The sequence below is a fragment of the Sceloporus occidentalis genome, unplaced genomic scaffold (assembly GCF_023333645.1).
Source record: "Sceloporus occidentalis isolate IW3139 unplaced genomic scaffold, rSceOcc1.0.p SCAF_62, whole genome shotgun sequence".
NCBI classification, from domain to species: Eukaryota; Metazoa; Chordata; class Lepidosauria; order Squamata; family Phrynosomatidae; genus Sceloporus; species Sceloporus occidentalis.
In genome coordinates this window covers 14,869-37,197 of record NW_028317042.1, presented here as the reverse complement: position 1 = coordinate 37,197, position 22,329 = coordinate 14,869, and the positions used below count along the sequence as shown (strand labels likewise).

Here is a 22,329-nt window from a genome sequence, read left to right as displayed (position 1 = left end):
TGGTTTTGCGTTCCGATGTTCTGACACACGCCATCCTCACCTGCGCTGTCACTTCCAGTCCCGAATTCTTATAGTCCGAATTGTTTGGTTTATTGGGTCCATTGTTAAAGTGCTTCTGTTTTATGAGGTTTGGTGGCTAGCTCTCTTTGGTACCTCTATTTGATAACAGTATCTCATAAGCAAGTACAGCTGAACATATTTAAGGGGTGATTTTGGTTGTAGTCATGTCTTGTCGCATCAATTAGCTCTAGTTTTGACGTATTGGCTCCGTAATTCTCAGTGAGTATTGATAACGCTATTTCAAATGAATCATTCAACCGGTTCCGAGTGAGTCGGTAACTCAATGACATCTCCAGATCACACGAGAACCCTGCGCTCCTGGTTAGCTGTGTCTACGATTGTATCGTAAATCTGGCTCTGATGGGATTCTGTTCTCCGCAGGTCTTGGTCCCGCTCAGAATGTTACGGACGCTTCTTCCCCGCTACAGTTTGGCCGTCTTCATCTTAAGCTGTACTCTGCCGGCTGACGGAAGACCGACGCAAGAAATCAACGGCAGAGTGTAAGAGAATCGCCCTGTCCTCACTAATTCATCAGTGTATGTGTATATAAATATATATATATATATATATATATATATAGTGTATATATATATGATTCCAGATGTATATGCGGATGAATGAGTGCATATACACACCTGTGTGTTAATGAATGGGTTTTGAATGTTACTGTCATGGCCGTTTAAGCTCGGTTTGATAAATATCCTTATTATAAAGGGTTATGAGACCAGGCGTTCCCTGTCTGCTTTGTCTATGTGAATGTACATAACTATAGGTACTTAACTATAGGTGAAAGGTAGAGCTAGATGTTGTACGTTCGTTGGATACTTTTATCGGTGTATTTACACATATTTTGTATTCTGTAATGGTAATGTATGCATCATTTAGTGAATATTTCGGCAATATTGCATGCATTATGTCTGCATAGGTTATTCTATGTGTAAATGCGTGTGTTCGTATACGTGTTGTGTGTACGTGAGCGCCGGCGTATTCGTTTCAGTTCTTTTGAGACTTAAACATCAGACAGAAGCCCTTTGAAGAATCAGACTTCCACCTACATTAGAGGATTAATTTATATCTTGGGAGACAAGCCTTACATTAAATATACGAGGAAATCGGACGGGGGGGGCGAGGGCAGGGAATCAAGTGCTCACACGCATTTCGGTGCGGGAGACGTGTAATTATATCTGTAGCGCTAACGTGAGATGTGTCCCCGGGCGAGTTGTACTGTATGTTTAAAGCGGATAAAAGCTGCATTGTATTCGTAAGAATCAACCCCGGGCGGGTTAAGAGAGGGATTCACGGCTACAAGAGATCAGACACCCTGTATAAACCACAAGCACACATCGATCAGACGCTATAATAACACGGCGTGATCTGCGATGTAAAGTGAGGAACCGGGGGGGGGTATGAGAGTGACTTAGTACCCCGGATGACTCCAGGGAGAGAGCCAAGTGTAGCATTCAATATCAAACTCTCATCTTTCCAATTTTAAACTCGCCCATGGATTCCGCGTGAAACGCGTCACGCCTAATGTTACACATGGCCGGGCAGACAGCATGCCGGGGCACCGGGAGCCAGGGGTTTGTCTGTTCCAATGGTGGCCTTGGAGGAGGTCAGGGTTATTGTGTCTCTCCCTATTGTTATCAGACAGGGGATTAGGTTAGACACGTCCTTGGAGACATCAGCTCATAAAGGATTTTACAACACCGACAACCAGCCGAAATGAATCCAGCGTGTTATCATTTGTGCTGGAGAAACGTATCATTACCATTAATCCCATAAGCGTCTCATCCATTGCCTCCTATTATTCCTATAACGACTTCGGTAACTGCTCTTTTTATCCCAACTCCATATAACTCATACACTCCTGCTAACCCTTCCCTTGTAGATCCCACGCGTATATTTCCAACGCATGACCATATGCCTTTACGGCTCTCCTTCTGCGCATGATGGGGAGATCTTATTTAGGAATTCAGCGCCTCCGTCCATTCCATCTTAGAAATACAGAGCTGTGGATGCTTTTTCTGTAGACCTTTGCTATGCTTGGGGTTCATCCCAACGTTGACCTTGGACACTACACGTCATGAGTTGGACCATAACGTTCTAATGTGTCTTTTTACAGCCATTATACACCGTTAACCACTACTTTTGTCTGGTCCAACAGGAGGAGAGCAGTGTCTGAACACCAGCTGCTCCATGACAAGGGCCGCTCCCTCCAGGAGCTCCGGCGCAGAATATTCCTGCAGAACTTAATAGAAGGGGTGAACACGGCAGAGATCCGCGCGGCGCCCGATGAGTCCCCGCGACCGGTTCCGAGCACCAAGAACTTCAACACCTTGCACCTGGCGGGCGAGGAGGAAGGAGTGACGAGTCACCTGACCCAAGAGACACACAAGTCGGTGAGCTTTAAAGAGCCCCCACCCAAGATCCCAGGAAAGAAGAAGAAAGGGAAACCAGGAAAACGAAAAGAGCAGGAGAAAAGGAAGAGGCGGGAGAGATCTGCACTGGAAAGCCTTCAGGATCCACCCGGATCGGCCCATTGGTGGGAAGAGCTAGAGATCAGGTCAGCATAGGGGGGTGCACATGGGTTTGGGGGGGTTCAAATAATGTTTAAAAGTATTTTTTTGATTCGAATATCTTGATTATCTCTGCGTATTTGGATACATGGAACCGTTTTCAACCAGGAGTCCTTGAAGACCACAGGAGATCCCAAGTCTCCAACTTTTGTGGGGTTTTTTTGCATTATTTAGACACTGTTACTATCACAAAACATACAATTTATTAAGATTCTATTAAGCATGTATTGAGGATGTTTAAAACATGGGAGTTATTTTACGGGGGGGGGAGACGGGGACATCAAAGACTTTCAGCCAATGAGCTGGATCTTAATAATAAGCCAAAAAAACCACAAAGTCATTGCAGGAAAGTAAATTTTACCAAATAATGATAATCTTTTATGGTATGTTCTTTAAACCTTTTGCTTGAGAACGCCAAAGACATCCAAAGCAAATGATCAGCGGACACTTTCTACGAACTTAATCAGTACAGCCTTAAACTCGAAATCTAGGGTTTTTTTGTTAAATTTAGCATCTCACTGTAATCATAATGAGGTTTAAAACATGTTATTTTATTAAAATGTGTCCTTTATCTCGACCCGCTGCCCCACCGAGTGGATATACCATGGAGAACGATGAGGGAAACCAAGAAAGGGTTCAGATTTCGGAGAGAACATTAAAAGAAATCTCTGAGAGGTAGGGGCATTATAATAATCATGATATATAATATTAGTAGATTCATTCCACTGTAGAACTAGTTACTAATAATATATAATATAAGATTACAGTGAGATGCAATTTTTTAAACAAAATATCTATAGAATGTCCCTGCGTAAAAAAAAAACTACTTATAACGATATGGTATTTATAGTCATAAGAGATGGGTTTGAAATCCACGGCACTGGATGTCCAGTTTTCCCGACTTGCATGCGTCAAGTCAGTAGACTTGGCCAAAGTGACCAAAAGCTGACTACCTGGGTCAAAACATCCACTGAAATGGTCACTAATGTCTAGAACCAATGAACTTTTCATGTCCATATTAACCATGTAGATATGTTCCTTTCTGGGTTCCATCAACATCAACTGAACCAGTTGGTTCCTCCATTGACATGTCTGAGCTAGGTTGAGTCTCTAGAACTTTAATGTCCAGGTTCCATCAACATCAACTGGCAATGTGACCTAGCTGGTTCTTCCACTGTCATGTCTTAGTTGGGTTGAGTATGTAGATACATTAATTCTCGGGTTCCATAGATAACGCCTGAAAACTTATCGTGTAGCCTAGCATGTTCCTCCATTGTCGTGTCTGAGCTAGGTTGAGTGTATAGATACATTAATTCTCTGGTTCCGTAGATATCGGCGGGAAACTTATCAAGCCGGGTTCCTCCATTTTCATGTCTGGGGCTAGGTTGAACACATAGAACATTCATTCTCAGGTTCCACCATAACCTGGTTCTTAGCTGGTTCCCCCAACAATTTAATTTCACCCGTTATTAATTCTGATGAACTTTGTGGGCCCTCGAATTAATGAGGCCAGCGTTGGGCCAAAAGTTAATCCACTATTAAGTTCTATTTCTGAGCATAAGTTAACCATTTCCTCTTTTGTTTCTTCATAGGACGCATTGAGAATTCAACTGGAGCTTTCTTTTCTATTAAAAAAAAAAGAAGAATTTAAAAGAAAAACAAAAAAAAGGAAGAAGAGGCTGGGGGTGCACCAGAGAATATTCTGAACCCGCACATATGAGCTGTATTTATTATCTGTAAATATTTGACGAGTCCCTCCCACGTGCGCTGTCCCCCCCCTTCCCGCCGACTGTAATACTGCACAGCCGCCCCCTCGCGGCCTTCCCCGTTCCCTTATTTATTGGTTGAATTCTGTATTTATTGTGTTTGATCCTTGTGCTGCTGGCGTCCTGTTTCATATTGCACTTTATGTCCAGAACTCGCCAAGATCTACATTTTTTTTTTATGTTATTTGTTTCTATTTTTAAATTTTGATATTGATATTGAATTAAACGTTATTTTTTTTCTCTTTTATTTTTTTTTGTGCATGTATAAAATGTGGTCGACTGGTAGACTTTGTACAGATTGTGTAATAAATCCAGTGTCCAAAGGAAAAAAAAAAATGTTTTTGGGGGTTTTTTTTTTGGAAATGCATGTTGTGGCCATATGATTAGCTTATGTGCTCCATAGGGGCCCCCGAACGGCCACCCATTGTTCATTCAGTAGCTAGTACATGAAAACACCCATCTGACTGCAAGGAATGGAGTTTATAGCTGGAGAGTAGAATTTTACATTTACGTAAACAATAAGGTGCATCTCGACCCAATTTAACCCCTTAAGGACAATGGATCCCACACCAGGCGTGTATACATCACATACACACTGATTCACATATACACATATTACATACATTATTAGGAAGTCTTGCTAACCATATGGATTTCAGATTTAATATTTTATTAATATTATAAAATCCATACAGTCATTACCAGACATGAGCAGTTTCAGAGAATTAACCCCCTCTACTACCAGACATGAGCAGTTTCAGAGAATTAACCCCCTCTACTACCAGACATGAGCAGTTTCAGAGAATTAACCCCCTCTACTACCAGACATGAGCAGTTTCAGACACACTTTAATTCCCTGAAACTGCTCATGTCTGGTATTAGAGGGGTTTATTCTATTTTTTTTTTTTTTAAACTGCTCATGCCTGGTAATAGAGGGGGTTGATTTACTAAACTGCTCATGTCTAATAACGACTTTATGTATACCGAGTTTAAAAAGATATATATTTTTATTTTGTGCAATATGCTCCATTAAAGTTGTGTATGTATTTCCATTTTATCTGTTACATCGACCCATAGAATCTGACAGGAGATCGGCCCCATTCGGCCCCCGTCTAGTCGCCCGTTTCTCCTGCTGTAAAGACTCAAACCTTAATCAGTCGTTGGTCTCGTCTTAGATTCAAGGGCCGTATGCCTATCCCATATACTCCATATATCCCAAATATTATATACTCCAAGTCAGACTCTAACGTTGCTGTTGAAAGTCACATTTATCCTTATAGTTCTTTCTCTGCAGATGCATAACTCCCAACTGCCCCCATTCGCTCCCCTGATGCCCCCTCTTTTCTAGGAGCTCTGAATGTTTGCTGGGTATGAGGGTATCGCAGGGTTCTACGGCCCTAAAAGCCCCGATTAAAACAGCAGGGAATTATTATTATTATTATTATTGATCTGTATGGCGTGATTATACATCCATACTTCAAACAATTGGAGCTTGGCTCATGGCTCTGCCGACATTTACCTGTCAAAATAGGTAAGTCACCTGTGGTCAAGCAGGTAGCGAGGAAATCTGTTCCTCCGCTAGATGAGATGTGCCGGTTCCCAGGGGTCCATGTGTAGCAAAATTTGTGGTCGCCTGACCTCCCCCAGGGGTTGTCCACTCACTAAGCCTCTGCTACAACCTTTTGTTAAGTATTACAGGTACGATAAGGTATAATGTAGCTATAATAACCATATCACGGATAATACATGGCTTGGTGAATATAGTAACAGGGAGGGTGGTCGAGTCCAAAGTCGGACATTATTGTTGTGGTTGGATGTGTGGCTGGCCGCTGGGGTTTGGCCTCAAGTTCGGCAGAATCCCCCATATGCATTTGCCCCTTACCGCACTCCCCAGCTTCTAGCAGCCTATCGTCAGATCATGGAGAAGGAGTGGAACTGCAGCTGCAGGGCTGCAACTTCCACCTCAGGTAAGTATTTAGCGCTCACAGAGGGTTGGGGTTACTCACGGGGTACTTTAATATGTATTCTTCATTAGAAGGGGTGTCGGGGGCAGTAAATTAACTCTTTAAAGACATGGCTTCTAGTTTTTTTCCCAATGCTGACGCTCCGATCTACTATCAGATTGCCTGTCCAACAGCACCACCTGCTGCACCGAACGGGGAATTGCACCCTCTAGCCAAGACTGCTGCGCAGCATTTCCAGGTGAGCTGACATTTTGCCCAAAAACACAGTTCTATACAGCAAATACACCTATGCCAAGGCTGTCCAACCTGCGGCCCTCCAACCGCTGCAGGACTACATCTCCCATACTCCTCTGGCAGCCTTTGAGCTGAAAGAGCATTATGGGAGATGTAGTCCTGCAGCAGCTGGAGGGCCGTAGGTTGGACACCCCTGAGTCTATGCAATGGACACAAATAACCAATATATATGGATTAGAAACCCACCTTACGCGTATACGTCGGGCGCAAACATCTTGATTTCGTGTTCTTGAGATAGGTGTTATTACCTATCGGGACTGTCGGCAGCTATGTATGCCCGTACAGGACCCCTTGCTTCTTGAAATCACCAATTCTTTTTTATCATAAGACAGCAAGTCTGTAACCTCCATGGGGCAATAGGGGCAGCTACCCCAGGCACTATACGTTGAAGGGCATACTTTAACCCCCCCCCCCCGGTGGCAATGCCCCTTTCAGAAGCACCCTGAACTAGGCACCAAAAGCTCCACTTACAGCTATGCAAGACAAAAGGGCTTTGGTAGCCCCATGGAGGGGTTCCTTCTGCCCACCGGAACTCTGACACTGTACGTAGCAGGACTTCCCATCACTTTGTTTGCATTAAAGTTTTCATTGGGTGGAAAGCGGTATTTTTGCAGTTTATTTTTTGCCCTATTTCTTGACAGTTTATATCTGGCCACTCCCTTTCGCTGTAAAAAAAAAAAAAAAACTTGTTAAAGTTTTTAGGTGCTTTTAGGTGCAAAGAATGAAATCAGACACCGCGGAACAACAAAAAGACAAGCGCTACCTGCTTCAGTGCATGAGAAGGAGCAAAGGAAACAACGAGCGAAAAATGAACAAAAGACCAACGAGTATTTGTGTTCCCGCGGTCAGATCGCGAACAAAAAAAATCAAGCAAGCAGAACGATTCTTTTTTTATCTGCATTTATTCTCCACCTGTAATCACTTCAACATCCGTTCGTGTCCTGATGGGGTTATTTTTACTCAGAGGGCTGTGGAAAGGTAGAACAGCTTCCCAGCAGAAGTGGTAGAGGCTAATACAGTGTGGGGGGAGGGGGGGTTAAACGTATATGGGATAGGCGTATGGCTCCGGAACGTAAAGACGAGACTGACGATTTACGTTAAAGGAACACAAATCAACATTTGTTTAAACATGAATTTAATACATTTATAGTATTATTAATATATATATTATTATAAATATATTATATTATATTATTATAAATATATTATATTATATTATTATAAATATATTATATTATATTATTATAAATAATACTAGAATTCCTCGAGCCTCTGTAAAGTTTTTCTATTTGATTATTGTCAGTCCCCCCCGGTTGGTCCGAACACGGCCCGAGACCTCCATGATGGCCAACAGCATTTCAAGGTTCGTGACTTATTGATGACTACCTAATTTAGCCTCTTGTCCAGAAGAAGGAAGACGTTCTAAGGCATGCTAATACCTTTCAGAAATTAAGCGGAGAAAATCTATTTGTATCGACGGGGAAAGTTTTAAACACATAGACGGATTTTTAGGGATGACGCCGGCACTTTAAGGCCAGCGGTCGTCACATGATGTAAGTGGGGGACATACGAACGGTCAACCCCAAGGATACATCAACGATTAAATAGATACGATTAAAGCTTAATGACCAAAGAAACGGATACCATCGGCTCGGTCTCACAGAAGACGATCCACAGAAGTTTTTGATACTTTTTAGTGGGCCACCATTTATAGAGAGAGACGCAGAGGCCCCATATTCACTCGTTATTTAAAGTGTGTAAAGGGGGCCGCCGTTGGACCCTTTTATGTTTCCCAAATGTATTCAATGTAAAAACAAAGGAGATTCATTCAAAGACAGCTAGCCGGCCACGTAGACCTCTTACCTTCACATCTCCTCCGCCATCATATGGAGGGGGGGGGGGGTAAGAATTTGCATCTGATTTGAATAATGAAATCAGATGAAATTATTCCACCCCGATAAGTAACATAATCTGTCGGATTCTGTACAATAAGTAAAAACAAACCGGCAAACCCGAAGATACATTTATTGAAACAAAAGAAGAGGCTTTCAGGATCTCGTCTCATGAATACAGGCGGATCTGTCATCATCGCATTCTTGGGGCTGGGTCATGTGACCTGTTTAATGGCCCATGCCGAGCTTTCTGCATGTTAGGCTAAATTAAACAATCGTAAACTAAAAAAAAAAAATGCATTTTTGAGCACCTGTTGCTCATCGTAGGAAAACTACCCGGCTCCTTTTTGCGCAGGTTGCCGATCCTCGTCCCCAAACTAAAGTCCGCCGTCCGCCCACGTCGTCGTCATCATGAAATACTGTATAATTCTTAAATATAACACATAATCTGCACGCAAAAGCCGACATAACATGTGCTATGAGTCGTTGAGGTGATTAACACCAAGGAATACTGGCACTCTAACCCGATGTCCTCATGCGGCTACCATCTCACGTCAACGGGAAGCTTGTTTGATCGCATACTCCTTTTTGGGTGAGTCTAGGAGAACCAACGCAGTTCTTTTCTCATTCTCGTTCTTCTCTCGTTTCTTCTAGGTACCTGAGCCCGAATCACGCAGGGTCCACTGAGATCACTGCATATGATGGACCATTTAGTAGATCGGGTCCCAAACCGACCACGTTTCAGAGTGCTTGCGGCAGGTACATCGAACAGAGCTGCATGTTGCTACCTTCTGAAGGTGGTCCGTGGACGTACTTGCAGACACCGGTGAAGACACAGTACTTGAGGAAGACTCGATGCCTCCCAACAGTAGTGATGTTCATGTCACGACTCAGTATGTAAATGCCATCGTTGTGTAGGGTGCAGCTCACACTCAGCCCGGATTTAGAAGTGTTAATTTTGAGAAAGTTCCATGACCTTGTTTTGGTGTTGTAAGAACGCACACTCAGCGACTCCTCGCTTAGCCCCGACCGAGCGTCGCGTAAAAAGCCTCCGACCAGAAACAAGGTCTCCTCCAGAGAGACCATCTGCTGCTTCCTCACGTGATGTTGGTACGCGTCAAACACCGACCACTGGTCAGCCGACGGGCAATATCGCAGAACGTTCAAATTCCGACCTGTAGAGAAATACGAGAAGAGGGACGTTAGTCAACAATGAATGGCCGATTCCGTCTTCAAGGTCAGCCAAACTTTTAGGAACCGGATATTTATACAGCACAGCTTAGCCTCCCTTAGCCTACCTGATTTACGGGCCCCAAACTAATATGAAGAGATGAATTCAGGGGACAACTTTACTTCTTGGCCTTTTGGCTAATATCAAGAGAGTGCCTATGAGAGAGAGGGGAAGACAGACGCAGGGAAGTCCAAGGTGTCCTTAAGGAGCCCTCAGGTTAAGTGAGGGGTACGCACAGCGATTGGCAGGCCCAGACTGGCCATTTGGCACATGCCCGATGGACCTTTGGCCAACAGCACCAAACACTAACCCGGTCAGTCGCTCCAGCATGAGCATAAAAACATGGCGTGCATTTCCAGTCATCGGCCACACTTACGCCAACATTAAGCGGCCAGATATAAAATGCCAGGGCTGCCCCATTATCCCAACCCTGGTGATTTGGCACAAAGGGCCGGCCTGGTTGGCGATGATATCATTTTATAATACCAGCCATGAGCAGGGGCCATAATAGCACTTTTGGGGTCCCCCCCCCCCCCACACACACACACACCGCACATTATTGTTTCTGTGCACGTGAGGCCCCCCTATTTTGGAGTTGACTTAAAAATGCCAGAGCAGAGCCGGTCCATGAGGATGACCTTCTGACTCTCACGTCCCTATTCAGTGGCTCCCCACTTTGGAAGAGGACCAAGAAGGCCCCCCCCCGGTTTTACCAGGAAGGGAAGGTCTACGTATCCCCGTTGGCAGCGTGGCCCCCATAACCAGGAACATATTTAAATAGGAACACATTCCTGCTGCTGATTGGCTGTTTCAAGCACCCAATCAGTGGCCAAACCATTAGACCATGGAGATGACATTTGTGGACAACAACCAAACATGAACTCACCCCTCGGAGTGTAACCGCCGACCACGTAAATATTTCCCAGGCTCTCACAGGCGGAGAATTCAACCAGCGTGTCGGGAAGCGGGGCAACGGGAGTCCAGGTGTCTTGTGCGGGGTAATAACACTCCACGGTCCTCAGGGACTGGCCCCCGACGGCATACAAGGCCCCGCCGACGGCGAGTAAACGGAAATTGCACCTGTGAATTAAAGGAATGCGTTAAACGGACCTTATTACGGTACACAGAAAGGTCCACGGACTCTCTAGGGTAGACCTCAGGCCCGGACTGGCCATCTGGCTCGGCGGGCAAATGCCCAGCATGCACCTGGCTGACAGAACTCCATATTCACTGGATCTGGCGTGTATGAGCCGGGCCCTCATCACCGAGCCATTATGTTATATACTATCCCTTATGTCTTGTTTACCCATTGTACAGCGCTACGGAACATGATGGCGCTATATAAAGCAATAATCCGCCGTTCCGGCAGCAGATCTGGTGCTGCAATATGCATCATGCCTCCCAACTGTCCTGATGTTTCCACTTTATCCTGCTGCTCCCACCAAGCTTTACCTCTGTCCTTTTTTTTTTTTTTGGAGTGACACTAAACCCCCCCCGATGGACCCGGAGTTTTCCCTATAGTGACCCCGGAGAAGCGACGCTTCACGTGGAGTCTCTAGGCAAAAGCCTTACTCTGGCACTTCTGCTGGGAGGCTCTTCCACTTATCTACCACCCTTCACGGGGAAATACACCTAGATATTAGCAACAGAAAAAAAGCAACAAAAAAACAACTAACATTTTTTTCTATCAAACTTAGATTTTAGCATGTATTTCGGCAATTACCCTCTGGTGCTAGAATTGTGGAGATAATTGTGGACAAATTAAAACCTCACCGTGGTGGCTGAGTGTCATGGGATTTGCAGTTTGCAAACAGCCCAAGGAAATGTACTAAAAACAAACCTGAAAAAGTGATTTAGAATGTTTTATTTCAAAAAGTAAATGTTACCGTACCGTACCGATATTGGAGGCGTTTAGGGCGAGATAGGGACACGCTGCCCTACTGATTGTAAAAATGGCCGGTGGGGTATTCCGGGGGTTGTTATTTTGACCTAATTTCTGAGATATCCCTACATGGACATTGAGAATAATCTAGCGGAATCCCCAACACATGGAAATTCCAAAACCTCCCCTCCCGAGTCCCGTCAAGGAGGGAGAGGGAGAGGGAGAGGGAGAGGGAGAGGGAGCGGGAGAGGGAGAGGGAGAGGGAGAGGGAGAGGGAGAGGGAGCGGGAGCGGGGGGCAGTAGGAAACACTCATCCTCTATGCAGAGCACCAAATAAGGAGGGGATTGTCGGGGGGGATTAGCATCCTTTAATCCACCTACGAACCTGGTCGGTAAAATGTTCATACTTAACCACAGGTGGATTTTTCACTGTGCTCAAACCTGTGTACACCAGAAGACTTATTCCACCCCCCAAACACAGACGCCCATGGCGTGGCGTTGATTACAGGGCAGTTTTGGAGCAGTGTTTCTCCCTCCGCATTACCTTTTCTGGTTCATGGAGGTCTCCTGGCTCCAGCAGCCCGTGCTTGGGTTGTATGAATGGACAGCGCTGATTTCCTGCCCGTTCTCCCGACTCCCACCGGCCACAAAGAGATAGTTGTGGAGCGTCGTGGCGCCGTAGCCTTGCACCCTCAGCATGCTTTGGGGTATTTCGCCGGGCATGCTTTGCCAGCCGCCTCTCCCATCTTGGTAACGAAGCAGTACCCAGGAATCGATACCTTGCTGCGAGAGAACCAGAAGGCTGGGTACGCCCCGGAGCCTCTCCTGTAGGACGCTCTCCTTCAGGCTCTCTGGGCTCTCTCGGAAGTCAGTCCGTCGCAGCATTAGATGGTAATGAGTAGCCATGAAATTTAGAGCAGCAGATGCCAGATCCCATTGGCCGTGCAGCTGAGATACGTCCAGCAGATCCAGACACGTATCTAATGAGATCGAGGACTGAAGAAGGGACAGAAGGCTCTGGACCTGCAGGTAGCAGGCGGCTTCCACCAGAGCCTGCAGAGGACCTTGTGATCCATCCTGCAGGTCGCTGTCCAAGTTCTCTTGCAACTTGCAACACTCCGTATCCTCAAGGGCCTCCTGAGACAAGACTTGGATACTACACTCCGCCTTATGTTCAGTGCTACGTTCTTGAAGGGGCCCCCCAGTGATGTGCCGCAGAACTCCCTCCAAGCCTTCTGGACTCAGGCCATGCAGAGTCACCGCTTCCCCACTGCTCTCGCGCATCCCTGAACGAAAGAGAGCTTGGAAGAAGCCGCTGTGGGCCACCAGCAAGTCTCTGGATACAAAGTAACATCTGGAACCCAAGAGAATCTGCACGGTGGACTTCGAGGACATCACAAATTCCCACTATTACCAACAGCCTGACAAATATTATCACCAAGACCAGTCAAAAGCATCCCACCACTCTCCACCGACTTCACCTGGCCAACCCTCAACCTAACGTCAACAGCAGAACATCATGCGGTTTGCCCCCAGCACGTTCCACGGCCTCTCACCGGCAGATTAACAAGCAGGTCCCAACTAAAAAATAGAATTTATAAAACTTTTGTAGAACCCAAACCTCAGATGGACGAAACGCAGCACGACAGCATGCAGCTTCCACCCAAAACACAAGAACCACAACACAGACCCCCCCAATAACACGGGAAACTTTCACAATCTCACCCAAAACAGCAGCGAGGGAGCCCCACGGCCCAAAAATACCCCCCAGAAGTCTTTATCTATGAGGAGTTCAGTGTCAGGACTTACCCAACATCCTGCGCTGAATGCCAACCAACACCAGACGTGCCAACCATGCGGTGACTCCAAAGATTACCAAAACACAAGCGAAGTATCGTGAGTGGCCCTCTCACAATATAACACAAGCGCGCTAATACCTCGTATCTACATCCTCAGATGTATCTGCGTATCTACAGCGAGCATCATTAACCCTCTAAAGACCCCTACAGGGTGAGTCCCCTCCACTGCTCTATGCCCCCACCCCTCGTCTTCTTGTCTTTACCCCAACATTCAGATCCCTCCACCAGTCCCTAAACCGACAGCAAACCAGAACCAGAGCATTTCACTTCCTGCAACCGCTGCAGCAAAAACACAGCCCTCCCAGTACACACCTCCCACCTCCCAGTACAGACACAGCCCTCCTCCCAGTACAGACACAGCCCTCCTCCCAGTACAGACACACCTACTACTCCCAGTACAGACACAGCCCTCCTCCCAGTACAGACACAGCCCTCCTCCCAGTACAGACACACCTACTACTCCCAGTACAGACACACCTACTACTCCCAGTACAGACACAGCTCTCCTCCCAGTACAGACACAGCCCCCCTCCCAGTACACACCTACTACTCCCAGTACAGACACACCTACTACTCCCAGTACAGACACAGCTCTCGTCCCAGTACAGACACAGCCCCCTCCCAGTACAGACAGCCCTCCTCCCAGTACAGACACAGCCCTCCTCCCAGTACAGACACAGCCCCCTCCCAGTACAGACAGCCCTCCTCCCAGTACAGACACAGCCCCCCTCCCAGTACAGACAGCCCTCCTCCCAGTACAGACACAGCCCTCCTCCCAGTACAGACACAGCCCCCTCCCAGTACAGACAGCCCTCCTCCCAGTACAGACACAGCCCTCCTCCCAATACAAACAAAGCCCCCCTCCCAGTACACACCTACTACTCCCAGTACAGACAGACCTACTACTCCCAGTACAGACACAGCCCTCCTCCCAGTACAGACACAGCCCCCCTCCCAGTACACACCTACTACTCCCAGTACAGACACAGCTCTCCTCCCAGTACAGACACAGCCCCCCTCCCAGTACACACCTACTACTCCCAGTACAGACACAGCTCTCCTCCCAGTACAGACACAGCCCTCCTCCCAGTAGACACTCTTTCTCCTCTCAGTACATACAGACCTCCTGGAAGATCTCCCAGCACAAACACTGCCCCCTGCAGATCCTCCCAGTAGATACACACTATCTCCCAGCAGAAACACATTCCTTGAGTTATTCCTCCCCTACAAACACATCTCAAGGCGCATTCTCCTCTTCCTATTAGTTCCATAATAGAGCCTGATGTACCATTCCCAGTCACTTCTTATACAAACATCTAGAATTACCCCCCCCCCCCTGCGAGATACCCTCCAGAGGGTAACAATCCATAAAAGGGGGTTTGCAGGATAATTATAGTTTATTTCTATAGCTGCCAACAATCCCCTCAGTTCTGTATACAGTCATTTTTGGGGCTCGTGGGCTGTTGGTGGGTAGGTGGAGGGTAACTTAGTCTACTTCAGCAGTAAAAATTGCGGCGTAGAGGGGCGGCTGGTGGCTCTGCCTCGGGTTATGGCTAGGATTACTTACTTTTATTTACTAATCATTATTTATTTTTATTTATTTACTAGTTATTATTTATTTGTATTTACTAATCATTATTTATTTTTAATTACTAATTTATTTTTAGTTGCTCGCCTTTATTTCTAATTACTAATTATTTCTTTTTATTTACTAATCATTATTTATTTTTAGTTACTAGTCATTATTTTTATTTACTAATCTTTATTTTTATTTATTTACGAATTATTTTATTTACTAATCATTATTTATTTTTATTTACTAATTATATTATTTTTAATTACTAATTATTTACTTTTATTTACAAATAATTATCTAATCCTTTTTTCATTTTACTAATAATTATTTATTTTTATTTAGTTATAACTATTTTTATTTACTATTAATTTATTTTCATTTACTAATCATTATTTTTTTTTTCTCCCCCAAATCAGGTTGTAATTAAAGATTTCTAACGCTCCGTTCCTGGACATTTCGTGTATCCTATGACATCGCGGTACGTCTTAAAGCTCCGTTTGATGATTTTTCACCAGGAGATCGAGTTCCTTAAGAGCCCCGGTGTAATTGTTGGCATCGTAGCGCGTTATGCAGACGGGGGGGGGGGGTATAATGTAATGTCTGGGGGGTAGTATTGCAGCTTTACCCATACACTGCCCTATTGTGCCAGATCCGGACGGTCTTGGTTGAGTGATCCCCTGTAGACCGTGGGAAATGGGGGGGGGCGAGGCGAGGCAGCGTTGCGAGGGAAACGTTATTAGGGGATGCGCTCGCCCTCCATGCGCAGACCACTATGTTTTTATCAATGAAGCAACTTCTGCTGTGCACTGCAACTCCCATGATGCTTGGCTAGGTGCTCATCCTGGACACCAAACGACACTTTGCTGTAAAACTCGTTTTGCAAAATTCAGGGGGAACATGTATATTTAATAATACACAGAAACATAGAATTTGCCAGGAGATCGGCCCCATTCGGCCCCCGTCCAGTCGCCCGTTTTTCCTTCTGTAAAGACTCAAACCTTAATCAGTCGTGGGTCTCGTCTTCAGGAGCCGTATGCCGATCCCATTCGTGTTCAAATCCCCTCGCTGCTTTAGCCTCTACCACTTCTGCTGGGAGGCTCTCGCATCTGTAGCAATACTAGATAAGTCAGACATTTCTTATCATCTAACAATATTTCTACAGCCTATCGCGGGAAACCACGTCGGTCTCCTGGCTGGCTGAGGATCATGAGAGTCTGAGTCCACCAGCTGGAGGATTGCCGTTTCTCAACCTCTAATCGTTTTCCACTTGCTGTATCATTTTATTCATTTTTTTAATGTTCTTTTAATTATATTTGTATTAAAAGATTAAAATAATAATAATAATAAAAGTTTCGAATTGCTGACCTTGGCTTCTTTTAAAGTTTCGGCCAATAAGCTGCCTTCCGTCACCTCCCCTCGCATCACCCTCCCTTCTTTGTTAGGGCTCCCTCCTATCCATTTACACACGACAGAGCTGGGGAAGGAGGAGACCCAAAGGAACGTTCTAAAGAGTAGAAGTAGCTCCACAAGATTGTTTCGCTATAAGGACATCATGACACAACAGTGTGAGCGGAGACTCAGAGTCCAGGTGGGTGCACACTCAGAAGATGCTCAAAGCTGGTGGTCAGGGTATGAGGAGAACACAGGGTACCCAGGTGAGGGAAGGTTTACCTCGAGAGGTGGAGTGCATGGAGGTCAGAAACACAGATGGAAGGGTGATCCTTAGCACGCCGGTGATTGCATGTGAGCGGGGACTCACTTCTGAGTCAGGTCTTTTGAGAATAGGAGGGCATCTTTAGATGGTTGATGATACGGGTGGATGATTTAAGGCTTTATGTGTGGTGGCGTGGAGCAGATAAGGGTTCGTCGACCTGTATTTGTTCACGTGTTGACTTACACGTCTCATGATCTTCACTAGCGTTTGGTCGGACATAGGCTGGTTGAGGACCACCTGAGATGAAGTTCTCCGATGGCTCGGGGGATATCTCGTCGTAGTATAGTGGAAGAGAAGGGGTTCTCTAGATATGGGGCAATAACTCCATGGTCTTCAGGGTTATTCTCAGAAAGACGAATGCAATCCATAACTTGTTGGGGGCCTGGCTGGTAGATATTGGCCATGATTACTTCTAATAATTTGCTGTAATTCCTGTAATATATATATGTACGGGTAACGAAAAAACCCCAAACGCTGTTTTTAATATCTCCTTGCAGGCAATACCCTCCTGCCCCGGTGCATTTTGGTAATGGCTGTAGGCTTGAAGTATATGGTTCTTCTCCACCTCACCTTCCTGGACCTCCAGGGTCTCCTCTGCAAATTTAACGCTCTGTGTCCTCACACCTTATTCTACCATGACTGCTGGATCAGACGCTTCCCTGGCCTGTTTGTCAGCCTTGCCGGGTCGGAACAACGCGGGGCACGAGTGTTGCAGGCAAAGCCAGAAGTCTCAGCGTATCTGTGCAGTCGGAAGTGCTGTGATAAAGGTAAGAATACGAGGAGCTCGGCCACAACCTCGAGTCAGGTAGGACGAGCAGAAAGTAACTTTGTGAAGGTCAATGTGACCTTACATTAGGTGACACTGGATGGTCTCCATTGAATAGACACATGTCTGGTCAGCAATAGAGGGGTTATATGCAAGCTTTCTGCTGATATCTTATGTTGTAAGACACAGTATTACGGTTGATTATGGTGATATTGTACTCGGAGAAGATAATTTTCTGGTGTCTGCCAACTATTGAGTTTCTTCTGAGGCGTGATGGAAAATAGGTCAATGTTACGTTTTTTGGAGGAACATACAACAGGTGAAGAATTCTGAGGCAATATTCTTATTAGTGAAGCCAATGTTAAGTTGACTTGAGAAAAGGCCATGGAGACATGGCTGAGACACACAGAAGGCGTCAACGAGGTGACTTTCCCGGTGAGAATGGAAAAGGTCAACGTCTTCTGAGAGGTTAAGAGACACGGGGTCAAAGAGACTGATCAGACATCCGATTTACAATGAATCCCACGGACCACAAGCTGGAGAATTATTTATAAGATGAAAGATTTTGTAGGTAACAATGTATCAAGGGGGCCAACCTGGCAGGATGATGGAAAGGTCCAAAAGGCAGAAGAACTAGGAAAATGTGCAACGTGGAAGGGCTCAAAATGGTAATTAATATTACAAGTCATCTGTTGGGGGAATGTACTAAAGTCCGATAAATAGAATGACATTTACTCCTGTTAGGGAAACCAATTGTTGGCACTTGAGTGCTCTAAAGGTTAGTACATTCCACCATGGACTATCTCAAGTCAGATGCATGTAGCTATAGATTCGGACTAAGGGTCCTATGAATTACGCCGGAATTTAGATGAAAGGATTTGGAATAGGTTTCTCTATCACTTTTCCCATGTCTTAAAAAAAACCCATAAAACACAAAAACAATATCGTGTTAGATTTTCGCTACAACATAAAATATTCTACAGACGTTTTTCAAACTTTTGGGAAAAATGGGACATTTAGTGGCCCAGAGGTGAAAAAGGCTAACCGACTCACTGCTTGATCATTTTTAGCTCCCTGTAACATGGCTGTGTTTTACTCCGATCACAGAGAAGATAATTGTCACTTGGTGCACTGTCCGCAGCCCGAGAGCTGTATACTCCAGCTGCAGAAGACGGCCGTGCTATTCACCATAACAGCTGGTAAGTAAGTCGCCATTTTGGGGGGCAGTAAGAAATCAAGGGCAAAAATCACTTAAGAGGATCCCGCTCTTAACATTAAGACTTGATGTTTGGCTAGATGTTCTAGGTTTATTGAGGGATCCAACTACTGGCCTTCCTGCCACCTTCCTTAAAATAAGTCTTCAAAGTTCTCGATCCCTGTTGAGGATAGTGGGCTAGTGGGCGATCAACTGGGTGACCAGGACGTTCCCTGCTGTCAACAGACTTCTTTTAATAAAATATCAATGGGAAATGATGCCCTCACTGCCCCCGTCCCCATGTGTTTCAGCAGAATGCTAATTTGATATTAACACCGGGCATGTTTGAGATGTTGACTTATACATTGCTTAAGGCATTTATGTCGTGTATTCTTCCTTAGGTGTTGATCCTGACCTGTTGGTGTTTGATAAAGTGGGGCATGTCGACTTCAACCCAAGGTCCTCCTTGAAATGGGATCGTCCCAATGAATCGCGAGCATCATCCCCGCTCCCTCCTTCCCTTCCCACTTCCATTGCCCAGTCTTTGCCAACGCATAATGACCCTTCACAACCCGTATCTCCTCCACATTCTTCTCCCCAGCTCTCTCCACCTCATCCACCAATCCCTGGAGACTCTCCGCTTCGCTCTTTCCCACCAACTCACTTACCAACTCTCACAACTCCCCTCATTTCTAAAGACCCACTTCTCTACCCTTCGGGAAACAGGACTTTGGCAGGTCCTGCCGTTACTAAAGCATCACCACCACCATTGTCCCCGCTGGGCCAGCCCAGGCCAAACCTACAAAGCCCGGCTCATCTTGACGGCAGCAAGCAGCTCCTCAATGAAACCAAGAACCACAGCGGGAAGAACCAGAGTTCAGATGGGGAGTCGGAGAGCCCCGGGGATCCTTTAGTAAATCTCTGGTTGCTCCCCGGCTTACTTGGATCTTCAATGGCCTTGTTATGCTGCTGCTCAGGGATCCTGGCCCTTGGGTGTTGCCGGAGGAGGAAGAGGGGGAGATACCGACCAGGCCATGCCAGAGACAATGGCAGAGGAGCACGTATCAGGTGTACCCTGCTCAAGGAAAAGGAATAATACTGGAAGACGAAGTGGAGCGTAAGTTCTCTGTCCACAAGGCGTTGAGATGGCATGCGTTTTGGACTTTCTTCAATGCAGAACCCTATTATCTGGGACCAGAAGGCAATCTGCGCGAGATAACATCATACTCCGCTATTAGGTAACCAAAGAGGGTTATTAACCCTTATCTGACATTTAGCATCTTTCAAAAATGCTAAATATTTATTTGTAAGAGCCGATGAGTATATTCAGATACTCCGTATTATATGACATGGCGTAGATATTACCAGGATCTCAATCTTGAAAGAGAACTCCTTTCTGCGAAGATTATAAAGTCATCTTTTAATGACGCGTCTGGAAAATGTCATCGCTTGCAAACTCGGTTTCCATGACGCGATTGTAATCTGCCTTTCGGAACACCGCGATATCGCCTGCGTTCCTGCATCTTTCCCTTTGGTTTGATGGGGTTTGATACAGAGAGAGAACAGGTAACAGATCCCCTCTTCATGGCGCGGGGAGGGGGAAGGGAAGGCAGCCCTTATCTTTTGTACTTGAGCTGCTCAATGCCTCCATTCTTTGCTAATGCAGTGTTTGTGTTCGCTGCTTCTGAAGGTCACCACGGCTGGACCCGGCCCAGGAAAAAGGATTTCGTGTCCTCAGATTAGCAGGAGGTTACTAAATGAGCCCCTCGAACAGTCGACGGCAGGATTTATGCCGCAGAATGCATCATCGGAGGCTCACCTGCAACTATGGAGCTCGGGGGAGGTCACGGACAGGCGAATTCCATCCTCAAACCGCCTACGAGCCGGCCGTTAAATAGTATAGGCTCGACGACATTCAATGTAAAACTATCTTAGCAATAGATATGGGTACGAATATTAACCCTTTGCAGATTGTTGTTGCATACTCCTCTATTCCCCGAGGGCCGACTCGGTGCATAGTGAACTCAAATAAATCTTTCACCTCCGTTCGCTGCTTTTTTTATTTTTAAACAATCGCATTCCGACCCAAAAGCGGCCACAGGCTCGTCTGCCAAAGCTTGCGTGTGTACACGCGTGTCGCTCTGTCATAGGAGAAACACTGAAGGACAATTGCTTACTTAGACCTTTAACAGTCACATTTGACCTTGAAGAATAATACTGACTGCAAAGGACGCCATATTTAAAGTATGATGTTGGCGGAAGAACACGTACTAAAGAGGCTTCTAAAGATTATCTGAATGCCTACATGATCGTATTAGTCGTGTTCGGATTGCAATAAAAAAATGTGCTTTTATTTTTTCATTTATTAAAAATATATATAATAGGATATACCAAGGAGGTTTATTTGTGTTTTCCACCCCTAAGCTTCTGTCACCAAGATCACTACTAACTACTTTAGGATTATGTACATAGTTCCGTCATAAGGTTGGGGGAATAAAAAAAAAAACATACGTCAATCGAGTTCATCCTATCCAAGATCCCCCTAATTGCATTCATCGAGATTATCCATTTTTCCCAGAAAGTAGAAAAAAAAATTGTGACTTCATGGGCAGTCAGAATAATCCCTTTTAATTATTTTGCGTAATACCCTTTTCTTGGGAAAAGCAATCACGTTTATTCTTAAGAAGCCTCCGAAGGGACTTACTGTTACCGACGTCATATGCAGTGGATTCCGGAGCTTTCCAGCCCTCTCCGTAAAGAACCGTGGCTCATCATACCTTAACAAATGACCTTTTAGCTGCTCTGTCTGTGGAGTTAAGGTTTCCTCTGCCAGGGCCCTTGTACAGACCTCAAAAGGTACCTCTTTTCTCTAATAAATTGGTTGAAACGCCCCTTAGGGGTAATTGTTTTCAATACAGCAAAGTCAGGTTTTGGGAAATAGGTTGCGCCGATCACCTGGGGATATTATAATTACAAACTCTGAGACAATAAATGGTAAGAAAATGAACACACAGGTTCCTAGCCTTCTTTCTTTCCCCCTTCCAATAGGTTGTAAGCCAGACCTGGGCAAAGCACGGCCCGCGGGCCACATCCGGCCCGCTGAATAGCTCGGACCGGCCCGCAAAGAGTGTCCTGGTGACTCACCAATGAGTCCGGTGTCCCCCCCCGCCCCGGTCACTTACCTTAAACTCCTGTGTTGGAAGCGTTTGTCTCGGGTGCCGGCGCTTTACGCTGGGCGCCGGCATATGACGTCAGACGCCGGCGATCAGCAGTGAAGCGCCGGCACCCGAGACAAACGCCTCACGCTTCCAACACAGGAGTTTAAGGTAAGTGACCGGGGCGGGGGGGGGAGATCCTGAGAAGGGGGGGTTAGGGAGTTAGAGGGGAGATACTGAGAAGGGGGGGGTTAGGGAGTTAGAGGGGAGATACTGAGAAGGGGGGTTAGGGAGGGAGGTCTTACTGTGTGTGTGTGTCTTACTGTGTTTGTGTGTGTGTGTCTTACTGTGTGTGTGTGTATCTTACTGTGTCTGTGTGTGTCTCACTGTGTCTGTGTG

At 45.8% G+C, this 22,329-nt stretch overlaps 2 protein-coding genes across 2 annotated transcripts; one reads left to right on the top strand and one right to left on the bottom strand.

Moving 5' to 3' along the window:
• The first annotated feature begins 459 nt into the window (after positions 1-459).
• On the top strand, positions 460-9,239 carry LOC149287234 (parathyroid hormone-related protein-like). The gene is made up of 4 exons (XM_089492978.1): positions 460-560; positions 2,225-2,563; positions 7,249-7,327; positions 9,207-9,239. Exons 1-4 carry the CDS (start codon positions 460-462, stop codon positions 9,237-9,239), a joined length of 552 nt encoding a protein of 183 aa, XP_089349104.1.
• A 54-nt stretch (positions 9,240-9,293) lies between these two features.
• On the bottom strand, positions 9,294-13,060 carry LOC149287233 (kelch-like protein 42). The gene is made up of 3 exons (XM_089492977.1): positions 12,210-13,060; positions 10,670-10,863; positions 9,294-9,727 (listed from the first exon to the last, which is right to left on the bottom strand). The coding sequence occupies exons 1-3, from the start codon at positions 13,058-13,060 to the stop codon at positions 9,294-9,296; spliced, it is 1,479 nt and encodes a 492-aa protein (XP_089349103.1).
• Between the last annotated feature and the right edge of the window lie 9,269 nt (positions 13,061-22,329).

Bases quoted from the DNA above. Each gene is read 5' to 3' on its own strand.
- LOC149287234 (XM_089492978.1), top strand. From the start codon at position 460: ATGTTACGGACGCTTCTTCCCCGCTACAGTTTGGCCGTCTTCATCTTA. The intron at 561-2,224 runs GTAAGAGAATCG...CTGGTCCAACAG, and splicing joins CAAGAAATCAACGGCAGAGT to GAGGAGAGCAGTGTCTGAAC. The intron at 7,328-9,206 runs GTAAAAAAAAAA...CGTTTCTTCTAG, and splicing joins TCTGGCCACTCCCTTTCGCT to GTACCTGAGCCCGAATCACG.
- LOC149287233 (XM_089492977.1), bottom strand. From the start codon at position 13,060: ATGTCCTCGAAGTCCACCGTGCAGATTCTCTTGGGTTCCAGATGTTAC. The intron at 10,864-12,209 runs GTAATGCGGAGG...TTTAATTCACAG, and splicing joins ACCTCCATGAACCAGAAAAG to GTGCAATTTCCGTTTACTCG. The intron at 9,728-10,669 runs GTGAGTTCATGT...ATTTCTCTACAG, and splicing joins CGGCGGTTACACTCCGAGGG to GTCGGAATTTGAACGTTCTG.